Source organism: Macaca mulatta, chromosome 1 (assembly GCF_049350105.2).
Source record: "Macaca mulatta isolate MMU2019108-1 chromosome 1, T2T-MMU8v2.0, whole genome shotgun sequence".
Lineage (NCBI taxonomy): Eukaryota > Metazoa > Chordata > Mammalia > Primates > Cercopithecidae > Macaca > Macaca mulatta.
The window spans coordinates 82,764,112-82,791,997 of record NC_133406.1 but is presented as its reverse complement, the minus strand read 5'-3'; the positions used below and the strand labels follow the sequence as shown (position 1 = coordinate 82,791,997).

At 35.8% G+C, this 27,886-nt stretch overlaps 1 protein-coding gene across 2 annotated transcripts in view; it reads right to left on the bottom strand.

The window, feature by feature from the left end:
- DNAH14 (dynein axonemal heavy chain 14) overlaps positions 1-27,886 on the bottom strand; it is a 497,862-nt gene that overhangs the window by 341,213 nt on the left and 128,763 nt on the right. For both annotated transcript variants that reach the window (XM_077938651.1, XM_077938650.1), the window contains exons 19-22: positions 26,779-26,969; positions 23,500-23,745; positions 11,940-12,061; positions 7,878-8,049 (exon numbers count right to left, since the gene is read on the bottom strand). In XM_077938651.1, coding sequence (XP_077794777.1) covers positions 7,878-8,049; positions 11,940-12,061; positions 23,500-23,745; positions 26,779-26,969 — 731 coding nt within the window. The remainder of the gene's footprint in view (positions 1-7,877; positions 8,050-11,939; positions 12,062-23,499; positions 23,746-26,778; positions 26,970-27,886) is intronic.

Below are 27,886 nucleotides of genomic sequence, written 5' to 3'. Positions count from 1 at the left end.
GATGGAGGAAGATTTACCAAGCAAATGGAGAACAAAAAAAATCAGGGGTTGCAATACTAGTCTCTGATAAAACAGACTTTAAACCATCAAAGATCAAAAGAGACAAAGAAGGCCATTACATAATGGTAAAGGGATCAATTCAACAGGAAGAGCTAACTATCCTTAATATATATGCACCCAATACAGGAGCACCCAGATTCATCAAGCAAGTCCTTAGAGACTTACAAAGAGATTTAGACTCCCATACAATAATAATGGGAGACTTCAACACTCCACTGTCAACATTAGACAGATCAACGAGACAGAAAGTTAACAAGGATATCCAGGAATTGAACTCATCTCTGCAGCAAGCAGACCTAATAGACATCTATAGAACTCTCCACCCCAAATCAACAGAATATACATTCTTCTCAGGACCACATCGTACTTACTCCAAAATCGACCACGTAATTGGAAGTAAAGCACTCCTCAGCAAATGTACAAGAACAGAAATTATAACAAACTGTCTCTCAGACCACAGTGCAATGAAACTAGAACTCAGGACTAAGAAACTCAATCAAAACCACTCAACTACATGGAAACTGAACAACCTGCTCCTGAATGACTACTGGGTACATAACAAAATGAAGGCAGAAATAAAGATGTTCTTTGAAACCAATGAGAACAAAGATACAACATACCAGAATCTCTGGGACACATTTAAAGCAGTGTGTAGAGGGAAATTTATAGCACTAAATGCCCACAAGAGAAAGCAGGAAAGATCTAAAATTGACACTCTAACATCGCAATTAAAAGAACTAGAGAAGCAAGAGCAAACACATTCGAAAGCTAGCAGAAGGCAAGAAATAACTAAGATCAGAGCAGAACTGAAGGAGATAGAGACACAAAAAACTCTCCAAAAAATCAATGACTCCAGGAGTTGGTTTTTTGAAAAGATCAACAAAATTGACAGACCACTAGCAAGACTAATAAAGAAGAAAAGAGAGAAGAATCAAATCGACGCAATTAAAAATGATAAAGGGGATATCACCACCGACCCCACAGAAATACAAACTACCATCAGAGAATACTATAAACACCTCTACGCAAATAAACTGGAAAATCTAGAATAAATGGATAATTTCCTGGACGCTTACACTCTTCCAAGACTAAACCAGGAAGAAGTTGAATCCCTGAATAGACCAATAGCAGGCTCTGAAATTGAGGCAATAATTAATAGCCTACCAACCAAAAAAAGTCCAGGACCAGATGGATTCACAGCTGAATTCTACCAGAGGTACAAGGAGGAGTTGGTACCATTCCTTCTGAAACTATTCCAATCAATAGAAAAAGAGGGAATCCTCCCTAACTCATTTGATGAGGCCAACATCATCCTGATACCAAAGCCTGGCAGAGACACAACAAAAAAAGAGAATTTTAGACCAATATCCCTGATGAACATTGACGCAAAAATCCTCAATAAAATACTGGCAAACCGGATTCAGCAACACATCAAAAAGCTTATCCACCACGATCAAGTGGGCTTCATCCCTGGGATGCAAGGCTGGTTCAACATTCGCAAATCAATAAACATAATCCAGCATATAAACAGAACCAAAGACAAGAACCACAGGATTATCTCAATTGACGCAGAAAAGGCTTTTGACAAAATTCAACAGCCCTTCATGCTAAAAATGCTCAATACATTCGGTATTGATGGAACGTACCTCAAAATCATAAGAGCTATTTATGACAAACCCACAGCCAATATCATACTGAATGGGCAAAAACTGGAAAAATTCCCTTTGGAAACTGGCACAAGACAGGGATGCCCTCTCTCACCACTCCTATTCAACATAGTGTTGGAAGTTCTGGCTAGGGCAATTAGGCAAGAGAAAGAAATCAAGGGTATTCAGTTAGGAAAAGAAGAAGTCAAATTGTCCCTGTTTGCAGATGACATGATTGTATATTTAGAAAACCCCATTGTCTCAGCCCAAAATCTCCTTAAGCTGATAAGCAACTTCAGCAAAGTCTCAGGATACAAAATTAATGTGCAAAAATCACAAGCATTCTTATACACCAGTAACAGACAAACAGAGAGCCAAATCAGGAATGAACTTCCATTCACAATTGCTTCAAAGAGAATAAAATACCTAGGAATCCAACTTACAAGGGATGTAAAGGACCTCTTCAAGGAGAACTACAAACCACTGCTCAGTGAAATAAAAGAGGACACAAACAAATGGAAGAACATACCATGCTCATGGATAGGAAGAATCAATATCGTGAAAATGGCCATACTGCCCAAGGTAATTTATAGATTCAATGCCATCCCCATCAAGCTACCAATGACTTTCTTCACAGAATTGGAAAAAACTGCTTTAAAGTTCATATGGAACCAAAAAAGAGCCCACATCTCCAAGACAATCCTAAGTCAAAAGAACAAAGCTGGAGGCATCACGCTACCTGACTTCAAACTATACTACAAGGCTACAGTAACCAAAACAGCATGGTACTGGTACCAAAACAGAGATATAGACCAATGGAACAGAACAGAGTCCTCAGAAATAATACCACACATCTACAGCCATCTGATCTTTGACAAACCTGAGAGAAACAAGAAATGGGGAAAGGATTCCCTATTTAATAAATGGTGCTGGGAAAATTGGCTAGCCATAAGTAGAAAGCGGAAACTGGATCCTTTCCTTACTCCTTATACGAAAATTAATTCAAGATGGATTAGAGACTTAAATGTTAGACCTAATACCATAAAAATCCTAGAGGAAAACCTAGGTAGTACCATTCAGGACATAGGCATGGGCAAAGACTTCATGTCTAAAACACCAAAAGCAACAGCAGCAAAAGCCAAAATTGACAAATGGGATCTCATTAAACTAAAGAGCTTCTGCACAGCAAAAGAAACTACCATCAGAGTGAACCGGCAACCTACAGAATGGGAGAAAATTTTTGCAATCTACTCATCTGACAAAGGGCTAATATCCAGAACCTACAAAGAACTCAAACAAATTTACAAGAAAAAAACAAACAACCCCATCAAAAAGTGGGCAAAGGATATGAACAGACATTTCTCAAAAGAAGACATTCATACAGCCAACAGACACATGAAAAAATGCTCATCATCACTGGCCATCAGAGAAATGCAAATCAAAACCACAATGAGATACCATCTCACACCAGTTAGAATGGCGATCATTAAAAAGTCAGGAAACAACAGGTGCTGGAGAGGATGTGGAGAAATAGGAACACTTTTACACTGTTGGTGGGATTGTAAACTAGTTCAACCATTATGGAAAACAGTATGGTGATTCCTCAAGGATCTAGAACTAGATGTACCATATGACCCAGCCATCCCATTACTGGGGATATACCCAAAGGATTATAAATTATGCTGCTATAAAGACACATGCACACGTATGTTTATTGCAGCACTATTCACAATAGCAAAGACTTGGAATCAACCCAAATGTCCATCAGTGACAGACTGGATTAAGAAAATGTGGCACATATACACCATGGAATACTATGCAGCCATAAAAAAGGATGAGTTTGTGTCCTTTGTAGAGACATGGATGCAGCTGGAAACCATCAGTCTTAGCAAACTGTCACAAGAACAGAAAACCAAACACCGCATGTTCTCACTCATAGGTGGGAACTGAACAATGAGATCACTTGGACTCAGAAAGGGGAACATCACACACCGGGGCCTATCATGGGGAGGGGGTCGGGGGGAGGGATTGCACTGGGAGTTATACCTGATGTAAATGACGAGTTGATGGGTGCAGCACACCAACATGGCACAAGTATACATATGTAACAAACCTGCACGTTATGCACATGTACCCTACAACTTAAAGTATAATAATAATAAATAAATTAAAAACAAAAAAAAAAGAAAAGCCCAGGACCTGATGCTTCACTGCTGAATTTTGCCAAATATTTAGAGAAGAACTAATACCAATCCTCAAAATGTCTTCCAAAAATAGAGAAGGGAATACTTCCAAACTCATTCTGTGATGTCAGTATTACCCTGATACTAAAAGCAGACAAAGACACATTAAAAAAGAAAACTACAGGCCCACATCCCTGGTGGAAATTGATGCAAAAATCCTCAACAAAATGCATGCAAACCAAAGTCAACAACACATTTAAAAGGTCATTTATCATGACCAAGTGGGATTCATCCCAGTTATGCAATGATGGTTCAAAATATGCAAATAAATCAGTGTGAAACATCATATCAACAGAATAAAGAACAAAAACCGTATGATAATTTCAATTGATGCTGAAAAAGCATTTGATTAAATTCAACATTGAATATAGAAGAAACATATCCAACATAATAAAAGCCACATATGACAGACTCACAGCTAGTATCACACTAAATGGGGAGAAAATGAAAGCCTTTTCTCTAAATCTGGAAGGTCATAGAGGGTGCCCAGTTTCCCCACTGTTATTCAACGTAATACTGGAAGTCCTAGCTAGAGCAATCAGAAAAAAGAAAAACAAAGGGCATCCAAGTTGGAAAAGAAGTCAAACTCTCCTTGTTTGCAGATGATATGATCTTATATTAGGAAAAACCTAAAGACTCCACCAAAAAACTATTAGAACTGATAAACAAGTAAAGTTACAGGATACAAAAATCAACATACAAAAATCAGTACCTTTCCTATATGCCAAGAGTGAATAATTTGAAAAAAAAATCAAGAAAGTAATCTCATTTACAATAGCTACACATAAAATTAAGTACCTAGGAATCAACCTAAGAAGTGAAAGATCTCTATAGTAAAAAATATAAAACATTGATGCAAGAAATTGATGAGGACACCAAAAAATGGAAAGATATTCTATATTCATGAATTGCAAGAACCAATATTGTTAAAATGTCCCCACTACTCAAAGCAATGTACAGATTCAATGCACTCCCTATCAGAGTACCAATTACATTCTTCACAGAAATAGAAAAACTATCGTAAAATTTATATTGAGCCACAAAAGACCCAGAATATCCAAAGCTATCCTGGGCGAAAAGAACAAAGCTGGAAGAATCACATTACCTGACTTTAAACTGTATCACAGAACTACAGTAACCAAAATAGCACAGTAGCCACATAAAAAAAGACACACAGACCAGTGGAACAGAATGAGAAATCCAGAAACAAATCCATACGTCTACAGTGAACTCATTTTTGACCAAGGTGCCAAGAACATACATTGGAAAAAGGGCAGTTTCCTCAACAAAAGGTGCAGGAAAAATTGGATATCCATATGCAGAAGAATAAAACTAGACTCCTGTCTTTTGTCATATACAAAAATCAAATTAAAATGGATTTACCACTGAGACCTCAAATTATTAAACTACTAAAAGAAAATGCTGTGGAAATTCTGCAGGATATTAGACTGGGCAAAGATTTCTTGAGTAGTACCTCATGAGCACAGACAACCACAGGAAAAATGGACAAATGGGATCATATCAAGTTAAAAAGCTTTTGCACAACAAAGGAAACAATCAACAAAATAATGAAGAGGCAATCCACAGAATGGGAGAAAATACTTTTAAACTATCCATCTGACAAGGGATTAATAACTATTAATAGAATATACATGGAGTTCAAACAGCTCTATAGGAAAAAAAGTAATAGTAATTTAATAATCTGATTTTAAAATGGGCAAAATATCTGAACAGACATTTCTCAAAAGAAGACATACAAATAAATGCCTACCAGGTTGTATTAGGGTTCTCTAGAGGGAAGGGACTAATTGGATAGAAGTATATATGAAAGGGAGTTTATTAAGGAGTATTGACTAACACAAATCACAAGGTGAAGTCCCACAATAGGTCGTCTGCAAGCTGAGAAACAAGAAAGTCAGTTAGAGTCCCAAAACCTCAAAGGTAGGGAAGCCAACAGTGTAGCCTTCAGTCTGTGGCTGAAGGCCTGAGAGCCCCTGGCAAACCACTGGTGTAAGTCCAATAGTCCAAAAGCTGAAGAACTTGGAGTCTGATGTTCAAGGGCAGGAAGCATCCAGCAAGGGAAAAAGATAAAGGCCAGAAGACTCAGCCAGTCTAGTCCTTCCACATTCCTCTCCCTGTTTTTATCCTAGCTGCACTGGCAGCTGATTAGATGGTGTCCACCCAGACTGAGGGTGGGTCTGACTCTCCCAGTCCACTGACTCAAATGTTAATCTCCTTTGACAACACCCTCACAGACACACCCAGGAACAATACTTTGCATCCTTTAATACAGTAAAGTTGACACAAAACTAACCATCACACAGGTATAGGAAAAAGTGTTTATTATCACTGATCATCAGGGAAATGCAAATCAAAGTGACAATGAGATATTATCTCACTTCAGTTAAAATGGCTTTTATCTAAAAGACAGGCAATAACAAATGTTGGCAAGGATACGGAGAAAAGGGAACCCTTGTAACACTGTGGGAATGTAAATTAGTACAACCACTATGGAGAACAGTTTGGAGGTTCCTCAAAAAACCAAAAATAGAGCTACCATAAGATTCAGCAACTCCACTGTTAGGTATATACCCAAAAGGAAGGAAATCAGTATATTGAAGATGTATCTGCACTCTGTGTTTATTGCAGCACTATTCACAATAACCAAAATTTGGAAGCAACCCAAGTGTCTGTCAACAGATGAATGGATAAAGAAAATGTGGTATATATACAAAATGGAGTATTATTCGGCCATAAAAAAGAATGAGATCTTGTCATCTGCAACAACATGGATGGAACTGGAGGTCATTATGTTAAGCAAAAAAAAGCCAGGCACAAAAACACAAACTTCATATGTTCTCATTTATTTGTGGGAACTGAAATTCCCACAAATAAATTTCAAACTGAAATTTGAAGCAACTGAAATCATGGAGACAGACAGTAGAAGGATAATTACCAGAGGATAGGAGGAGTAGTGGAGAGAATGGGAGAGAGAGAAGAAGAAATAGTTAATGGGTACAAAAAACAGAATGAATAAGGTCTAGTATTTGATAGTTGAATGGGGTGACCATACTCACCAATAATTTAATTTTACATTTAAAAATAACTAAAAGATTATCATTGGATTATTTTTAACACAAAGGGTAAGTGCTTGAGGCTATGGATACCCCTTTTACCTTGATGTGATTATTTTATATTGTATGCCTGCATTAAAATATCTCATGTACCCCATAAATATATACACCTACTATGTATCTACAAAAATTAAAAACTAACAATATTTTTAAAAAGTATTAACCTTCTGAAGGAAGTCATGTCTTATATTAAAAAAAAAGATAGGATATCTCTCTTGAAAAATAAAACGTAAGGCCGGGCGCGGTGGCTCACGCCTGTAATCCCAACACTTTGGGAGGCCGAGACAGGTGGATCATGAGGTCAGGAGATCGAGACCATCCGGGCCAACACGGTGAAACCCTGTCTCTACTAAAAATACAAAAAATTAGCCGGGTGTGGTGGCGGGTGCCTGTAGTTCCAGCTGCTCAGGAGGCTGAGGCAGGAGAATGGTGTGAACCTGGCAGGCGAAGCTTGCAGTGAGCCAAGATCACGCCACTGTACTCCAGCCTGGGCGACAGAGCAAGACTCCGTGTCAAAAATAAATAAATAAATAAATAAAATAAAAATAAAAGGTAAGGGAACCTGGGCATTCAAAAGTTTGATAATTTGCCAATGGTCATTTAGATTAGTCCATACACTTTTCCTTTTGATAATATTTTTATTAACTCTATAGGTACTAAGAGTTTAAAAAATTGTTGGCAGCTAAAATAAAGAAAATCTGCACTGGAATTAGCTTCTGCAGTAGATTACATTATATAACTTTTACTTTACTTTTGTTAAATGATTCACTGCTTTAGAATTGCTATAGTTTTACCTCAAGGCTTTTCTTTATATGTTCAAGATGTATATTACAATTTTGCAGAATTTCAAGGACTCCTGCAGAAGTGGTTATTTGCAAAGCATTCTGTTTGTTTTGTATTTTTGACATTATTTTTTTCCACATGGAAATCACTTGAGAGAAAAGTTCTGTTTCTGCTGGGAGTTGCCTTTAGAAACAAAATTAGATGTCATTTTATTTTTTTGAAGGCACTATAATTAAAATCTATAATGTAATGCATTGCCATGGAATAGTTTGAGTTACAAAACATTTGATGTTAAATTTTATTGATAAATCATCAAAGATAGGTTTTAAGTGCCTATTATGTACAAGTGATGTACATAGTAAGAAATGGATAAATTAGACACAACAACCATCATTTAACAAGATTATACTTAGTATACAGTGGAAGACAGATATATAGAAATTCTACGTAAGGTAAGTAGAAATAATTTGTGTCCTAAGAAATGTAATAAAACAAAGGGTTACTGACATTCTGGAGCAGAAATGGTATCTGCCAAGAGCTTCTTGGAGAAGACACTATTTAATCCGTGTTTTAAAGGAATAGAGCTTTGATGTGAATAGAAGACACAGATGGCATTCAGCTTAGAAGCAAGAGGATAGAGGTATGTATAAAAACACTGAAGTTCTATTAATGGTTATCTCATCTTAGAGGATAAGAAAATGTAAGGGCCATGTCAGCCTTGGTATATAAATTTTCCTTTACAGAATATTATCATTATTTTCTCCCTTTGGAAAAGGGAAGCAAAACACACATGTGAGGTGATAAACCATTAATATATTTAGTTTTGTTTCTGCTGTTATTGGAATTGAATGAGGGAGATATTTTCTACAATAATATAGTTGCATTCTTTCACTTTTTTTCTCTTCACCTATATTTCCTACCCCTCTCCCACCCTAGCCTCAACCTGATTCAAACTCCTCTTGGCTCTGAAGTTGAAGAGGGGAGGAATTTAGAGGGACTTTTTTTTCTTAACTCAGCTAGTGTTACTTTGAATCCTCTTTTGCCTCTTGCATGCCCTCTGTCATGGCAGATATCCATAAGCTACATTGCTGGAGATTTCAGAGCACCCCAACAGGAACCTCTATATCGCAACCTCTTGGCGCTTGCCAGCTGACCTCTTACAACCATTCCTCAAGCTCCTGCTCTAAGTAATACACTTCTGGGACTCCCTTGTTCTGCCATTTTGGGGTGGAGATCTTCCAAGGTGGCTCTAGCTTGGAAACTCCTACTATGTCTGTCAGGATTTCTCAGTTTCTGCACTGTTGACATTTTGGACTACATAATTCTTTGTTTGGTGTGGGGGGTTGGGGGTAGGGAGAGGTTCTGGTGCATTGTAGAATGTTCAACAATATCCTGACCTATACCCATGAGATGCCAGTAGTATCCCCTCACTTGTGACAAGTAAAAATGTTTCCAGACTGTGAAATGTCCCCCAGAGGTCAAAAAATCACCTCTGGTTGAAAACCACTGGTCTAAGATAACCATGTATTCTTGTACTTCTTCCTTGCCCTGTTATTAAAGGCTGCTTTAAAATTCTCCAGAGAAGAGGCAAGCGCTGGTTTCTAATGTCCCTACACTCTAGGGAAATACATGTCAAAATCTCCCAAGAACCCTTCCACTATTATCCCATTCCCTATCTTGCATGATGGACCTAGAAGTTTTCTGTAGCTCAGCAAAAATCCTATCAAGGAGGAGACTTCAGTCTCACCTTCTCTTAAGTATCCTTCCAATGTCTCTGGGATGTCCTAGCACAGCCCTCATAGTTAGTTTGGAGCTCTGGTAAACAGCACTGCATTCTATACTCTCATATATTCCCTTTAGATAGTCTGCCCCTGTAATGCATCTCTTGTCCCATTCTTCTTCTTCATGCTTTTTCCCTGGTATCAGGGCTCATCATCCTGCTCCATTACTCAAAGGCAGATCCATTATAGACCCACTTTTTCTTTTCTTTAGATCTATTATATAGATGCCTTAAGAATCCTATAGTTGAAAACATCTTTTTCAACTTCAGAAAATCCTATAAAGGAACCATTTAGTGACACTTTGAACGCTCTTGCCAAGGATTCTGATCTTTAGTAAAAGGTAGTATTAAAGTTTAAACTTAAGGCTCAACGTTGTTGCATCCATAAGGACATACACCTTAGATATGTGGTTTCACCTTTGAGAACTTTCAGAACAACTACAGATCAATCAAATAAAAGAATCCCAAGCATTCGTATAAAAAATATACATGTGTAACACATATAAGAAATATACATGTGTAATACAAATGGATATTGTTCCCCACAAAGCAATACTTATATTTAAACTGTTCCCTTTTGTAATCTAATGGCTTCCCTTTGCCTCCAAAATAAAATACAAAATATTTGACATAATATTTTGCATTTATGTAAGCCTTATTACTTGACTTATTTTCTAAGCCTTATTACTTGACTATTGGTATAAAAATATAAAGAGCTAAGAAAGAATTGCTAATACATCATTATTGGCTGGGCACATTCACTCATGCCTGTAATCCCAGCACTTTGGGAGGCCGAGGCAGGTGGATCACTTGAGGTCAGGAGTTCAAGACCAGCCTGGCCAACATTTTGAAACCCTGTCTCTACTAAACATACAAAAATTAGGTGGTCATGGTGGTGGGCACCTGCAATCCCAGCTAAAATGATATAATATTTTACACTTGTGTATTTATGTAGCAACCCTGGCTGTATTTTTTTTTAAGATATGGGGTTTCCCTACGTTGCCCAGGATGGCCTCAATATTATGACATAAGATTTTCCAGATTTTCCATTGCTATAATAGGCCTTTCAAATACACACCCGATGTTTTCCTACCTTATTTCAGAATGGTTGCTAAACTAGCTTGTATGATTTGCTATCAATAGTTTAAATTCTGCCTAATTTATTTGTCTCAACTTGAGCACCCTTAAGACCAATCACTTTAAAAAGTCAGAGGTCAATTAATTGGAATGGTATGGTGTTTTTTAAAGGTGGAATTTTTAACAATTGCCCAGGCCCTCTATTCTTCCATCTGGCGCAAAGTAATAGTAATAAATTTATTTATTTATTTATTTATTTTCTTGAAACAGTGTCTCTCTGTGGTATGGATCAGGCTGGGGTGCCATCGTGCAGTCACAGCTCATTGCAGCCATGGCCTTCTGGGTCCAAGCCATCCTCTCACCTCAACCTCCCAAGTTGCTGGGTGGGACCACAGGCATGTGATACCAACCCTGCTGGGTTTTTTTGTTTTTTTTTTTTAGACATGTGGTTTCCCTATGTTGCCCAGGATGGTCTCAAACTCCTGTGCTCAGGTGATCTTGGCCTCTCAAAGTGTTGGGATTACAGGCATGAGCCATCACACTCAGCCTAAGAAATTCTTACTAATGTATGAATGCTACTAAAAACATGTTTATGATTCACATCAAAACCACACTAGTATTCCAGAACGAAAGAGACACATAATATTGTAGTTTTGGGATTATAATGATGTATCTGATACTTTTTAAAAAATACAGAGCAATGCTCTGTCGCCCAGGCTGGAGCAGTGGCACAATCTTGGCTCACTGCAACCTCCACTTCCCAGATTCAAGTGATTCTCCTGCCTCAGCCCCCCGAGTAGCTGGGATTGCAGGTGCCCACCACCATGCCCACCTAATTTTTGTATGTTTAATAGAGACAGGGTTTCACCATGTTGGCCAGGCTGGTCTTGAACTCCTGACCTCAAGTGATCCACCTGCCTCGGCCTCCCAAAGTGCTGAGATTACAGGTGTTAGTGAATGTGCCCAGCCAATAATGATGTATTAACCCTTCTTTCTTAGCTCTTTATATTTTTATACCAATAGTCAAGTAATAAGGTTTACAAAAATGTGCTTATAATCTTTTATGAAAGAAAAATAATAATGATTCAGCAAATTATACTCCTGTGTCTATAAGTAGGATAGGATAGCTTGACTGTTCATTGAAGAAATGATTTCTCAAGAATTAAAGAAAATAAATTACTCACAATGCATTTTTAACCCGTATATGGTATTTTACCTTCTTATTTCTGAAGAATGAAAGATTGGTTCAAGATAAAGCCAATTTCTTTGACAATTCATCCATTCCTCAAGGGTGTAAGAGAAGAGAGTCAAGTTTTGATCCCATTCATTCACAAGATCCTACAATGATAGAAACAGATATACAAACAAATCTAAATATATAAAATTCTTCTTTAAGAGTTACATAACAGAAACAGATCAAAGGTGATTATCAGTCATTGACATACAGAAATAATTAATAGAAGGTCACATAAATGAATACAGATCTAATTATATTTAGTTGTAGGAGAGGTTTAAGATGTCCTGTTCATCCATTTGCTGTCATATTTATTATACAACAAGCAAATATTTTTGTAAAAGATTTGAGTAACACACATATACATGTAGAAATTAACATGTATGTCTAGCATTCAACACTTATTTCCTACTTCTTATCACAGAGGAAACAACCAGAAATGTGATATGCATATTATTTCAGTCCTTTCTTTAAGCATAATTTCACATATAGATACACATACAATATCCCTAATGTATTATATAAATATAAATACAACCATATGATATACATTGTTTTATAACTTGCATTTCATAACAAATAATGTCTTCTAGAGAGGTTTTATGTCAGTACTTACACGTTTTCTTCACTATTTTAATGATTTCAGAAAATTCCATTGTATGGCTATAGTGTCTTTTTCCAACTGCTATGTTTATTAAAATAATAGGAAAATGGTTAAAAATAAATTAATACTAAAAGGCTTATTTGGAAACCAGTGGACTTGCCCATCGCCTAACTCTCTGGCTCCTCATGGGGAACCATTTATAACTCATTTATATTTGACTTCTGGTACTTACCTCCATATTTCTTACTTTTTAACTTTATTTTATATTTCAATAGCTTTATTAAGGTATCACTGATACACAAGAAACTGCACATACTTAAAGTATACAATTTTGTCCGTGCACGGTGGCTCACACCTGTAATCCCAGCACTTTGGGAAGATGAGGCATGCAGATCACTTGAGGTCAGGAGTTTCAGACCATCCTGGCCAACATGGTGAAACCCCATCTCCACTAAAAATACAACAACAACAACAACAACAACAAATTAGCCAGGCATGGTGGCAGATGCCGGTAATCCCAGATACTCAGTGGGCAGAGACTGTGCCACTGCACTCCAGCCTGGGTGACAAAGCAAGACTCCATATCAAAAATAAATACATTAATTAAAGTATACAATTCTATGAATTTTAACATGTTCTTCTACCTGTCAAATGACCACTACAATCAAGATAACAAACATATCCATTACCCTGAAAGCGTTCTTTGTGTCCTGTTGGAATTCCTTCCTCCTATCCCTTCCTACCCCTACCACTAGGCAACCACTGATCTACTTTCTGAAACTATAGTTTGTATTTTCCAGAATTTTATATAAACAGAATCATACAACATGTATTCCCTTTGCTCTGACTTCTTTCACTTAGCATAATTATTTTGAGACTGATCCATATTGTTACTTATATCAATAGTTCATTCCCTTTTTCTGTATAACTTTTAGGTTCAGAAGTACATGTGCAGATTATACAAGTAAATTGCATGTCACAGGGATTTGGTATACAGGTTATTTTGTTACCCCGGTAATAACATAGCACACAATAGGTAGCTTTTTTATCCTCACCCTTCTCCAACCCTCCACCCTCAAGTAGGCCCCAATCTCTGTTGTTCCATTCTTTGTGTCCATGTGTACTCAATGTTTAGCTCCCATTTATGAGTGAGAACATGCAGTATTTGGTTTACTGTTCCTGTCTTAGTTTGCTTAGGAAAATGACCTCCATCTCCATCCAAGATGCTACAAAGAACATGATCTCATTCTTCTGGCTGTATAGTATCCCTTGGGGTATATGTACCACATTTTCTTTATCCAGTCTACTGTTGATGGGCATTTAGGTTGATTCCACATCTTTGCTATTGTGAATAGTACTGTGATGAACATAAGCATGCATGTGTCTTTATGATAGAACAATTTTATATTCCTTTGGGTATATAGCCAATAATGGGATTGCTAGGTTGAATGGTAGTTCTGTTTTAGGTACTTTGAGAAATCACCACACTAATTTACATTCCCACCAGCAATGTATAAGCATTCCCTTTTCTCTGCAACCTCACCAGCATCTGTTATTTTTTGACCTTTTAATAATAGCCATTCTGACTGGTGTGAGATGGTATCTTACTGTGGTTTTGATTGGTATTTCTCTCATGATTAGTGATGAGAAATGTTTCATATGCTTGTTGGCCATGTGTATGTCTTCTTTTGAAAAGTGTCTGTTCATGTCCTTTACTCACTTTTTAATGGAGTTGTTTGTTTTTTACCTGTAAATGTGTTTAAGTTCCTTATAGATTCCGGATATTATACCTTCATCAGATGCAGAGTTTGCAAAAATTTTTTCCCATGCTATAGGTTGTCTGTTTACTCTGTTGATAGGTTTTTTTTTTGTTTGTTTTTTGTTTTTTGTTTTTCCCTGTGCAGAAGTTCTCTAGTTTAATTAGGTCCCATTTGTCAATTTTTGTTTGTATTGCAATGGCTTTTGGTGACTTTGTTATGAAACCTTTGCCTTGGCTCCTAGAATGGTATTTCCTAGGTTATTTTCCAGGGCTTTTACAGAAATAGGTTTTACAGTTAAGTCTTTAATCCATGTTTAATTGATTTTTGTATATGTTGAAAGGAAGGGTTCCAGTTTCAATCTTCTGCATATGGCTAGCCAGTTATTCCATAGAATATAAAATTCTTTCCCTGTGTCTTGTTTTCATCAACTCTGTCAAAGATCAGATGGTCATAGGTGTGTGGCTTTATTTCTGGGTTCTCTATTCTGTTCCACTGTTCTATGTGTCTGTTTTTGTACCAGTACCATGCTGTTTTGGTTACTGTAGCCTTGAAGTATAGTTTGAAGTTAGGTGATGTAATGCCTCCAGCTTTGTTCTTTTGCTTAGTATTGACTTGGCTATTTGGGCTCTTTTTGGTTTCATATGAATTTTAAAACATTTTTCTAATTCTGTGAAGAATGTCATTGGTAGCATGATAAGAACAGCACTGAATCTGTAAAATGCTTTGGGCAGTATGGCCATTTTAGTAATATTGATTCTTCCTATCCATGAGCGTGGGATGGTTTTCTCTTTTGTTTGTGTCATCTCTGATTTCTTTGAGCAAGCTTTGTAATTCTTGTAAAGATGTTTCACTTTCCTGGTTTGCTGTATTCCTAGTATCATATTCTTTTTGTGCCTGTTGTGAATGGGACTGATTCTTGATTTGGCTCTCAGGCTGGATGTTGTTGGTGTACAGAAATGCTACTGATTTTTGTACATTAACTTTGTATCCTGAAACTTTGCTGAAGTTGTTTATCAGATCTAGGAGCTTTTGTGCAGAAATACGTGGCATTTTCTAGGTAGAGAATCATATGGTCTACAAACTGAGACAGTTTGACTTCCTTTCTTCCTATTTGGATGCCTTTCATTTCTTTCTCTTCCCTAATTGCTCTGGCTAGAACTTCTAGCACTATGGTGAATAGGAGTGATGAGAGATAGCATCCTTGTCTTCTTCTGATCTTCAAGGGGAATGCTTCCAGCTTTTGTTTATACAGTATGATGTTGGCTGTGGGTTTGTCATATATGGCTTTTATTATTTTGAAGTATGTTCCTTGAAAGCCTAGTTTGTTGAGGGTTTTTAACATAAAGGAATGTTGAATTTTATCAAAAGCTTTTTCTGCATCTATTGAAATAATCATGTGATTTTTGTTTTTAGTTCTGTCTATGTGATAAATCACATTTATTCATTTGTGTATGTTGAGCCAGCTTTGCATCCTAGGATAAAGTCTGCTTCATCAGAGTGGCTTAGATTTTTTGATGTGCTGCTGGATTCAGTTTGCTAGTATTTGTATGTCCATGTTCGTCAAGGATATTGGCCTGAAGTTTTTTTTCATTGTGTTCTGCCAGGTTTTGGTATCAGGATGATTCTGGCATCACAGAATGAGTCACGGAGAAGTCCCTCCTCCTGAACTTTTTGGAATCATTTCAGTAGGAATGGTACCAGCTCCTTTATACATCTGGTGGAATTTGGCTGTGATCTATTCTTGAGCTTTTTATTACATATTCAATTTTTGAACTCATTACTGGTCTGTTCAATGATTCAATTTCTTCCTGGTTCAGTCTTTGGAGGTTGTATGCGCCCAGAAATTCATCTCTTCCTTCTGGTGTTTCTAGTTTGTGTGCATAGTGGTGTTCATAGTAGTCACTGAAGGTTTCTTGTATTTCTGTCAGATCAGTGGTAATGTCCCCTTTGTCATTTATAATTGCGTTTATTTGGATCTTCTCTATTTTTTTCTTATGACTGTAGCTAGAAGTCTGTGTATCTTAATTTTTCCAAATTACCAACTCCTCAACTCAGTCTTTTGGATGGCTTTCCACATCTCAGTTTCCTTCAGTTCAGCTCTGATTTGGGTTATTATCTTCTCCTAGCTTTGGGGTTGGTTTGCTCTTGTTTCTCTAATTCCTCTGGTTGTATTGTTAGGTTGTTAATTTGAGCTCTTTCTTTTTCATGTGGGAGTTTTAGATTGTTAATTTGAGCTCTTTCTTTTTCATGTGGGAGTTTAGTGCTATAAATTTCCCTGTTAACATTGCATTAGCTGTATCCCAGATATCTGGTATGTTGTATATTTGTTCTCATTAGTTTCAAAGAATTTCTTAATTTCTCTCTGAATTTCATTATTTACCCAATAGTCATTCAGGATCAGGTTATTCAATTTCCATGTAATTGTATGGTTTTGAGAAATTTTCTTAGTATTGATTTCTATTTTTATTGCACTGTGGACTGAGAGTGTGGTTGGTACGATTTAACTATTTTAAGTTTGCTGAGAATTGTTTTCTGTGCCATGTACATAGGAGAAGAATGTACATTCTGTTGTTTTGGGGTGAAGAGTTCTGTAGATTTCTATTAGGTCCATTTGATCAAGTGCAAAGTTCAGGTCCTAAATATCTTTGTTAATTTTCTGCCTCAATAATCTGTCTAATACTGTTAGCAGGGCATTGAATTCTCTCACTATTATTGTGTCATTATCTAAGTTTCTTCCTAGGTCTTTAAGAACTTGCTTTATATATCTCTATATATCTTGCTTTACATATGCTCCTGTGTTGGGTGCATATATATTTAGAAGAGTTAGGTCTTCTTGTTGAATTGAACCCTTTACCATTATGTAAAGCCCTTCTTTGTCTTTTTTGATCTTTGTTGGTTTCTAAAGTCGCTTTTGTCTGAAATTAGAATAGCAACTCCTGCTTTTTTCTGTTTACTGTTTTCTTGGTAGATTTTTCTCCATGCTTTTCTTTGACCCTATGATGTCATTGCAGTTAAGATGGGTCTCTTGAAGACAGTACGTTATTGGGTCTTATTTATCCAACTTGCCACTCTTTGCCTTTTAATAGGGGTACACTGTTTACATTCAAGGTTAGTAGTGATATGTGTATATTTTATTGTCACTGTGTTGTTCGCTGGGTATTATTCAGACTTGATTGTGTAGTTGCTTTATAGTGTCAATGGTCTATGTATTTAAGTGTGTATTTTAATGACCAGTAGTAGTCTTTCCTTTTCTTATTTAGTGCTCCCTTCAGGACCTCTTTTAAGGCAGGTTTGGTGGTAACAAATTCCCTCAGCATTTGCTTGTCCGAAAAGGATCTTATTTCTCCTTTGCTTATGAAATCTAATTTGGCTGGATATGAAAATCTTGGTCGGAATTTCTATTTTGTAAGAATTCTGAATGTAGGCCCCAATCTCTTTTGGTTTGTAGGGTTTCTACGGAGACGTCTGCTCTTAACCTGATAGGGTTTTCTTTGTAGAGCTGCCCCTTCTCTCTAGCTGACTTTAACATTTTTTCTCTTATTTCCAACTTGGAGAATCTGACGACTACGTGTCTTGGGGATGGTCATCTTGTACTGTATCTCACAGGGGTTCTCTGTGTTTCCTGAATTTGAGTGTTGGCCTCTAGTAAAGCTGAAGAAATTTTCATAAACAATATCCTGAAATATGTTTTCTAAGTTGTTTTCTTTCTCTGCCTCTCTTTCAGGAACACCAATGAGTCATAGATTTGATCTCTTTACATAATCCTATATTTCTTGAAGGTTTTGTTCACTCTTAATCTTTTTCCTTTATTTTTAATTTCCTTTTTAATGCCAAGTAGTATTCCAAAGTATATGTATACATGTATGATAATGCTTATCACTTACCTGTTGTACACTTGGGCTGTTTCCAGTTTTTACTGTTACAAATAAAACTGCTATGAACATTGCATTTACAAGTCTTTATATAAACCTAGCTTTCCTTTCTCTTGGGTAAATACCTAGGAGTGAAATAGCTGGATCATATGATAGATGTATTTTTAACTTTTTAAGTGCTTGTAACATTTTACATTCTGCACAGCGGTGTGTGAGAGTTCTAATTCCTGAATATCCACACCAACACTTGGGATGATCTTTTATTAGTCATTTCTTAAGGTGTGTAGTGGTATCTCATGATAGTACCATCTCCCTAATGTAGTTAAACATCTTTTAATGTGTTCTTTTCCAGTCATATATCCACTTTGGTAAAGTCTCTATTTTAATATTTTGCCCATTTCTTTACAGGATTATTTTGTTTTCTTATCATTGAATTTTGATAGTTCTTTATATATTCTGGATACAAGTCCTTTATCAGATGTATGCTTTACAAATATTTTCTCCCAGTCTCTGGTTTGTATTTTTGTTCACTTAAAAGTGTCTTTCTAGGGGCACACATTTTTAATTTTGATGAAATCTAATACATAAATTTTCCTTCTATGGATAGTGCTTTTGGTGCCATATTGAAGAAATCTGCATAAAGCAAGGTCACAAAAATATCTCTTATGTTTTTTTCTCATAGTTTTATAGTTTTAGGTTTTGCATTTAAGTCCATAATCCTTTTTTTGTGTTAAATGTTGTGTATGTTGTAAGATGTGGCTTAAGGGTTTTTTGTTTGTTTTGCATATGATTGTTCAATTATGTTAGCCCCATTTCTTTAAAAATTGGCTGGTTTTTCTCTGAATTATCTTTGCATATTTGTTGAAAATCAGTTGTCCATATGTGGGTCTATTTCTGTACTCTGTCTTTCTTGTCTTTTTTTAAACCAAAAAAAAAACCTGTTTGGATAATGCTGGCCTTATAATGAGCCTCTGAATAAGTAGTTTTAATACTCCAACTTTGTTCTTCTTTTGTAAAATTGTTTACACTATTTTAGGACCTTTACATTTCCATAAGAATTGTATAATCAGCTTGTCAATTTCTACAAGTAGTCTACTAGGATTCTGATTAGGATTGTATTGAATCTAGAGATCCATTTGGTGATATTTGACATGTTTATTAGGTCTTTCAATGGATGAACACAATGTATCTTCCATTTTTTTAAGCCTTCTTTAATTTCTCTCTGCAGGGTTTTGAAGTTTTTTGTGTACAGATCTTATATATTTTTCTCGGGTTTATATATCTTATTTTTATGCTATTTCTCAATGTCAGTATATATAATGAAGTTGACTTTGTATACTAATCATGTATCCTGCAAACTTGCTAAAATAAGTTTAGTTTGTTTGTAAATTTTGTTTCATTTTGTTACATAGGTAATCATGGCATCTGAATATAAATAATATTTTACTTCTTCTTTTTCAATCCGGACATCTTTTATTTCTCTTTCTTACTTCAGTATACTGGCTGGAAACTCCAGTAAAACACTGAATAGAATTGGTAAGGGAGAACATCCTTATTCTTGATCTTAGGGGAAAAGTGTTCAGTCTTTCACCATTAAGGACAATATGTTTTTCATAGATGTTCTTTATTCAGAATGTTATCTTCTATTCTTAATTTGTTGAGAGATATTTTAATCAGGAATGAATGTTGAAATTCTGTAAAATTTTTTTAACATGTACTGAGAATATCATCTGGTTTTTCTTTTTATGTTTAATATGGCAAATTATAGATTGATTTTTGAATGTTAAACCAACCTTGCATTTCTCAAGTTAATCTCTCTTGGTAATAATACAACATTCTCTATATATTGATGGACTTGATTTGGACATTTTTCTTTACAATGTTTGCATCCATATTTAAGAGGGCTATTGATTTCTAGGGTTTTTTTATTTTATTAATATCTCCTTTCTAAATCTGCTGTTTTCTTTCTTTTTTCTTCTTTTCTTTTTTTTTTTGATTCGCTCTTGTTGCCCAGGCTGGAGTGCAAATACACGATCTTAGCTCACTGCAACCTCTGCCTTCCAGGTTCAAGCGATTCTCCTGCCTCAGCCTCCCTAGCAGCTGGGATTACAGGCACCCCCCACCACACCCAGCTAATTTTTGTATTTTTAGTAGAGACGAGGTTTCACCATGTTGGCCAGGTTGGTCTCAAACTCCTGACCTCAGGTGATCCGCCTGCCTCGGCCTCCCAAAGTGCTGGGATTATAGGCGTGAGTCACCGCACCCAGCCTGTTTTCTTATAATATCTTGGTCTTGCTTTGGTGTCAGGGTAATACTGGCCTCACAGAATGTGTTACGGAGGATTCCTTTCTCCACACTTTTCTGAAAAAGTTGGTGCATAACTGATATTATTTTTTTCATAAAAGTTTTGCACAAGCCATCTGGGTCAAGACTATTCCTTGTAGAAAAGTTTTAAACCGTTTTTAACTATCAATTCTATATCTTTAGTACATATTATAGTTATTCCAGTTATCCATTTCTTCTTGAACAAGCTTTATTAATTTGCGTATTTTAAGGAATTTGCCCATTTAAGTACTTAAATTTATTAACTTAAAGTTGTTTTTAATATTTCAGTTTATCTTTTAATATCTACAGAATCTGTAGTAATATCACCTCTTCTATTCCTAGTATTGGTCATTTGTCTATTTTCCCCACTGGTTTTGAGAAATTATGATGTTTCTTGTGCTTAAGAATGTAATGAGTGTAAATCTATGGCTTTATGGTTTTCAATACACTTGGAAAATTTCTGGTCATTATTTTCTCAGTAATTTTTTCTGTTTCTCCGTCTCACTCCTCCTCTTGCGGAACGCCAACTATTTATCTAGTAGGTTGCCTGAAGCTTTCCCACAGCTCACTGATGCTCTTTTCATTTTTGACATTTCTCTTTCTCCCTATGTTTCATGTGGAATCATTTCCCATGTTATATTTTTAAATTCACCAATCTTTTCTTCTGCACTGTTTAATCTGTGTTAATTTCCTCCAATGTATTTTTCACTTCAGACATTGTAAATGTTTTCATCTCTAGAGGTTTAATTTTGGTATTTTTTATATTTGTACCTCTCTCTAAACTTTTTTAATATATGGAATAAATATATAATCATTTTAATGTCCTTTTCTCTAATTTTAATAACTGTGTCAGTTCAGATTCAATTTACATTGGTTAAATTTTCATCATGAGTTCTATTTTTGGTTCTTTTTTGCATGTCTACTAATCTTTGATGGCATTCTAGAAATTGTACATTTTGTCTTATTGGGTACTGGATATTATTATATTTCTATAGTCTTGAGCTTTGATCTGGGTGCAGTTAAATTACTTACAGTTTCATCATTTTAGGTCTTGCTTTTAAGATCTATTAGGGAGGACAAGAGCAACATTTAATTCAGGACTAGTTATTCCATATTACTGTGGCAAGACTCTTTGAGTGCTTATGAATTATGAGGCTTTCTGTTCCGACTGTGCATGCAGGCACTATTCCCAGCCCCATGTGAGCACCAGGCATTGTTCCCTCTAATTTTCTCAAGTAGTTGCTTCCCTGACCTCTGGCAGTTTCACGTGTCATTGATTGGGTCTACTGAATGCTTGTGTAGGGACCCACCACAAATCTATGAAGATCTCTGTCTCTGCAGCTTTATCTTCCCTGGTAGTTTATCCTAAATACTGTAGCCTACATTGGTTCTCCAGACCTTCAACAGCATCTCCTCATATCAGAAGTCTGCCAGGCTCTGCCTGTATTCCTCCCTATCTCCCCTCTCCAAGGTCTGGAAACTCAAGAAGATAAGTTGGTAGAATCGTAGGGCTTACCTTGGGTGTTTCTCATCTCTCAGGGATCCTTGTCCTTCATTGCCTGATGTCCAGTGTCCCAAAAACCATTGTTCCATATATTTTGTCTAGTCTGATTCGGCTATTTCAGGCAAGCTGGTGCTATGGTTTGAATGTCCCCTCCAAAACCCATATTGAAATTCAATTGCCATTATAACAGTGGTGACATCTGGGGTCTTTAAGAGGTTATTAGATAATGAGGGCTCTGCCCTAATGGATAGATTACTGCCATTATCACAGGGATGGATTAGTTATTGTGGGAATTCAGCCCCCTTTCTCTCTCCATCTTGTGCTTTCACTTGCTCTTCTGCCTCCACCATAAGATAATAATGCAGCACAAAGGCCCTGGCAAGATGCCAGCCCCATGATCTTGGACTTCCCAGCCTCCAGAACCGTAAGCCAAATAAATTTCTTTTTGTTATAAATCATCTAGTGTGTGGTATTGTTAAGGCAACACTAAGTAGACTAAGACAGATGGTAAATCTGGTCCCTATACTCCATCTTGCTTAGAAGTAGAAGGCTGTGTGTGTGTGTGTGTGTGTGTGTGTGTGTGTGTGTTGTTGTTGTTGTTCTTTTCAGTTTCTTGAATGTGCTTATTTATCATTTATTAAATTCACTTTTCATTTTTAATGGAGGCATTTAATGCTTAAACATTCATTTTCGTAGGGCTCTAGCCAATTGTGACAGGTTTGAAACGTGATTTTCTCCTGTTCCTTACTTTTAAATTTAAAAAAATTAGATTACATTTTCTGTATATTCTGATGGTTGCTTTTAAATTTCTATTGTTTTGGGTGTTTTGTTTTGTCTGCCGTTTTTGCTGTTTTTCTGCTGTTCATTTCTTTTGTACTGCATGTGATTAAAGAATAAAGTGTATTGGGTTTACTTTATTCTGTAATTTATTGAGTTTTTTCCCTCAAAGTTTCAGTTAACTGACATTTTCCCTAAATCCTACAAATAATGTGAGTTCCCTTTGTTGTGTATATACTTTCTCTCTCTCCCCATCTATTTATATAGATGCACGTACATATATGTGTGTATATGATTATGTTAATTTTGCTACTTACTATCTCTATTTTATTACATGTCATGTTAAAGTTTCTTTACTCTGAAAATAATTATTAGGTATATTACCAGATGTGGGGTTGCACAGTGAGGGACTATCAGGGAACACTGTACACTGGTGATAAAAGTCACGGTAATAAGGTCGTATTTTTCTATGATCTAAATTTATCTTTTCTGCCAAAATTAAACTTTGACATTTCCTCATGAACAATTAAGGCTTCCACGAAAAGTTATTTTTGGTATTCAAACTAGTAAATATTCAATGTAATTTTTATATAAGTACATGAATGATTTATACAATTCAAAGGCAAACTGTAGACTGCAAAAGATTAAAATAATAAAACTATGGAAAAAGAAAACATTTTTCCTTTGCCATAATACTTACCTTAATGGGCCCAATGTGGGGAGATCCTTTAATTGTTGCAAGTATGACTTGAGACTCTTCTAACTGAGCTGATATGTCATCTATAGATGGTATTATGAAGATAGAGTAAATCTCTGTGTGGTGAAGAACTAAATGCAAAGGAGTAATGTTCCAATAATCAATAATCTTAAATAGCATTTTTTCAAGAGCAGCTTCATTAGTTGCTGAAGTTGACATATCATTTATTTCATTTTCATACTGAAACATCTAAAATGAACAAATTATTCTTTAGTATCCAGTATAGCAAATAATTCCTGATATGTCTAAAATGGAAATTTTAAATGCATGTTTTGAAAGGCACATCAAAAATATTGAAGATCTAATTCCAGTTAGGTTTACATCCTTACCAGCAACTTTATGGTCTAACCTTCATGACATATCCCTTTGCACTTTAAAATCATCCTATTTCACGTTTTTCATAATCAGTGAAAATTTCCAACTTTCCTCTGATTCTAGCCAGTTATAAAGAGTATATACCTTCTGTATACATGTAGGTGGTATTATTTCCTTCAGCATTCTTTCCTCTGCCCTAATGCCAACTGCTGAATTACTTTGTGACATGCTTTTACTCTCTACAATATTCTTGGGATATATTCATGTAAGAGAATGCAATTCTGATGGATCCCAATTTCCATGGCTTCCATTTCTTTGCCTCATTTCTTTCAGGATACATGTTTCTTAAAATACATTAGTGGAGTATATACAGACCTTCTTACCATGTGCACTACCCTGCAATTCCTATAGGACAAGATCCTGATATAAGATCTCCAGAGTCACTCACTATAATATACTCAGAGACCTTCTCATCTACACATCTTAGAATTAACTAGTTGGGCTTATTGTTTTATAGCTGGTAGGTAAGACTCTGCCACCATTCCTGTATGTCATCTCCATGGTGTTAAAGAATAATGCCCAATCCCTATGTTTTAGTAACGCAACTCAGTGGGGATTATGAATAGATATGACTAGTTTTCATCATTTCTCTTATATGCTTGCCAAAGATGAATTATAAGGATGGTGGGATCAGTTACTTCTTATGGCCTTAAGTAACAGTTTTGGAAAAGAAGCCTACCTTTTGACATAGATTATTCAGTCAAAGGCAGATAAAGAACTATAGAACCATCAAAGTTCGTGCCTAATGCTAACATTCTGAGATTGCTAAAAACTAAATCCAGACACTGATAACGTGTAAAGCAAAATTTCAGTGAAGTGAATCTAGCCTTGTCAAGTCTTTATGGTCAAAGTATGGGACCTGACTGACAAATAGTCAGATCTTCCAACTGACTTGATAATAGCTGGGTGGTTTCAGCTGAATCTTGACGGTTGTAATTAATTATCTAACTTCATTATAAAGCATATGGCTTTCCAAAGTGAAAATTATCAACCATAAAATGATTGATAAGTGTTCATCACATGCATACCATTGAGCTCTTGCTCTTAATTTACTTCATGAAATGCTTTTCATGTGGTAGGTTTTTCAGAGCCTGCACAACATCTTGGACAAAATGGTTGTCATATAACTGCAAGCCATCATACTTTATTCATTTAATAAAACTTCTAATATGACCTATCTTGGAAAGTCTTGCAGCATGACCACCACCTCTGGATCAATCCTCCAAAATGCAAGTTTTAATAAATGAAGACTGAGTTTCTGGGCCAAATCCTGTCCATTTTGGCATCTACATTATACTGGATACATTGTCAAATTTCTACAGGATGACCAAAATCATCCAGGAACTCTTAGAGTTCACTTGAAATTACCAGCTGATTGCCTTCTTATCCCTTCTATTATTACAATTATCTTCAAGAAGAAGAAGGAGTTCCTCTAACTCCTCACTGCAGTATTTCAAAGGCTGAAGACCTTGCTCACTTTTGTTCACATGTCAAACTGTCCTAATTGGGGCCCTCTAAAAAATGCATAGGACTTCCTTTGTAAACTATCTATTAATGTTAGACATGTAATAGCTGATTGGAACCCTCTGAGTTATTACAGGCCACCATCCCCATGTAGGCCACCAGCTGCTACCATATGTACCTATCTACCCTAACTTTTATAGCTTGCTGCTACATTTAGTCTGAAAAATTCTCACCCTTTATCTAACTTTACCCAAGAATAGTTCCAATAACCCAAGACTGGAAATAAAAATACAACTAAAATTGTGCTAGATTTTATGCATGCTGATTTGAAATAAATTCATCTGTTGGTATTTGCTCTTATGCTCTGATATCATCTAGCTACCTTGCTGAATTCCCCTTGGCATGTATATCAGTTAGGAGGCTCTAAAATGAGATATTTAGATACGATGAATATTATGAAGAAGATTCAGAATTATTTCATGATTTTTAGTGTAAACAATTGGAAGAATGGAGCTACCATCAACTGAGATAAGAAACACAGAGGAAGAGTAGAATTTGGAGATGGAGAATGAAAGGTGAATGTTTTTGACATGTTTTGATACGTTTTTGACATAGGAAATTGCATATGTGAATTTGGAGTTCAGGAGAAAGTCGAGATTAGGGCTGGTGATAAAAAATAACCTAATTTTTAAAAATGAAAGTTGTTTTTTAAAAAAATCTTCTTTTGAAATTCTTAAAAAAAAAGTGCCCATGTTCCTCATTACAACAGACTATTTAGTAGAGAATTACAGGAATAAAATACGTGTTTTGATTACATTATATGTTGTCAGCCATGAAACATTAAACATAAATGAAGCTTATTGCAAGTTAGGCATGAAAATAGAACATTTTTAATCATGGAAAAATTGAAAAAAGTATTTTTTATTATAAAACTTACATGGAAAGTCAAATAGTTGTTTATTATGCATTTTAAATATAATGTCAAGTTATATATATGTTAAGGTAGGGCAATTCTTACATGTCTTAACATATTTTCATTTTACATATAATGAATACAGTGGTTTTGATATTTCCATTCCTATAAAATGTGTTCTGTATTAGTAGTACTGTTAAATAATGAAGGACTAATTTCATTTGTCATACATGAAAACCAGTATTACTGTTTTTTAATCACCTAAATAATAATGGAATAATTAATACCTTACCCAATATCTCCAATTAAATAATTTCCTATCACCTATTATTCTACAAACGTACTATTATTTTCCCAGGCACTCATAAACTTCCTTTCCTAATTCCTATTCATTGTATATTTACTTGCCTATTTAAAATTGGCCCATCTGGTATTTCAACCTATTTTTTTAAAAAACCATTTTTATTTACCTTGAGAGCTAGAAGTATCTCTACTTTACAGTTTTTATCAAGGGTAACTGACTTCCCAATAGTCTCCTGGAGAGCCTCCCAATGCCTTGGCTTGAGACAGGGATTTCCCAGAGCTATAATGATAGGCAGCTCTTGTTTAAACTCTGTTACCACTTGCTTAAGATGTGTCAGCATATCGCTTTTAGGTAAACCTATAAATGACAATGGGTCAGTAGGCTTACAATATGTTCATTATATTTTTTAAACAAAAAAATTGAGAAAAGATTTTTTTCTTTCAAATTTGTTAAACACTACTTTATCAATTATTAAACTACATTAAAATAACATGAAGCAGTGAGCTTTATCAACATCACCCTTCCATGAGAATCAACTATGCATTAAAATAAAGAGAAATAGTTATAAGGACTGGTGACTAAAGCCCAACTATCACAACCAAATTATCTTAGAAAATTTGATACCAGGAGTGGCCAGCTACCACAGGTTTCCCAGATTTTCCCTGACATGATAAATATACAGACAAATGGATACACATGCACATGCACACACACGTGAGCACACACACACAAACACACACACAGCACAAACATTCAGAAGACTGTCATAGATTCTGGGTATTTATTTATTTAAATAACATCTTAACATAGCAAGATGAGGTCTTGCTGTGTTGCCCAGACTGGTCTCAAACTACTGGCCTTGAATGATCCGCCCACCTCAGCCTCCCCAAGTGCTGTGATTACAGGCATGGGCCACTGTACTCAGCTGGTTTGGGTTTTTTAAAGTTTTGGTAAGTAGGGAAGAACATCAAGGGAAAAAATATACCATCACTACGATTTCATTAAAAAATACTTTAACACCAAAATGTAGGAAATGTAGGTGACAGCTTTGCCACAGACCAGCACTAGTCTGTCCTCTGCCACTGACAAACCACTGAAGTACAGGATTCAAAACCTATGGAGTGGAAGATTCAACTCTTACAACCTTTTTACTCAACTTGTAAAAGAAACAGGAGGGGGCCAAAGTTAGAGACTCAGGAGAACTGAAAACTTCACCCATACACTCAAAAAACCAATTTGTATACATGGGGCTTCTTTTATAAAGCCATATTAAA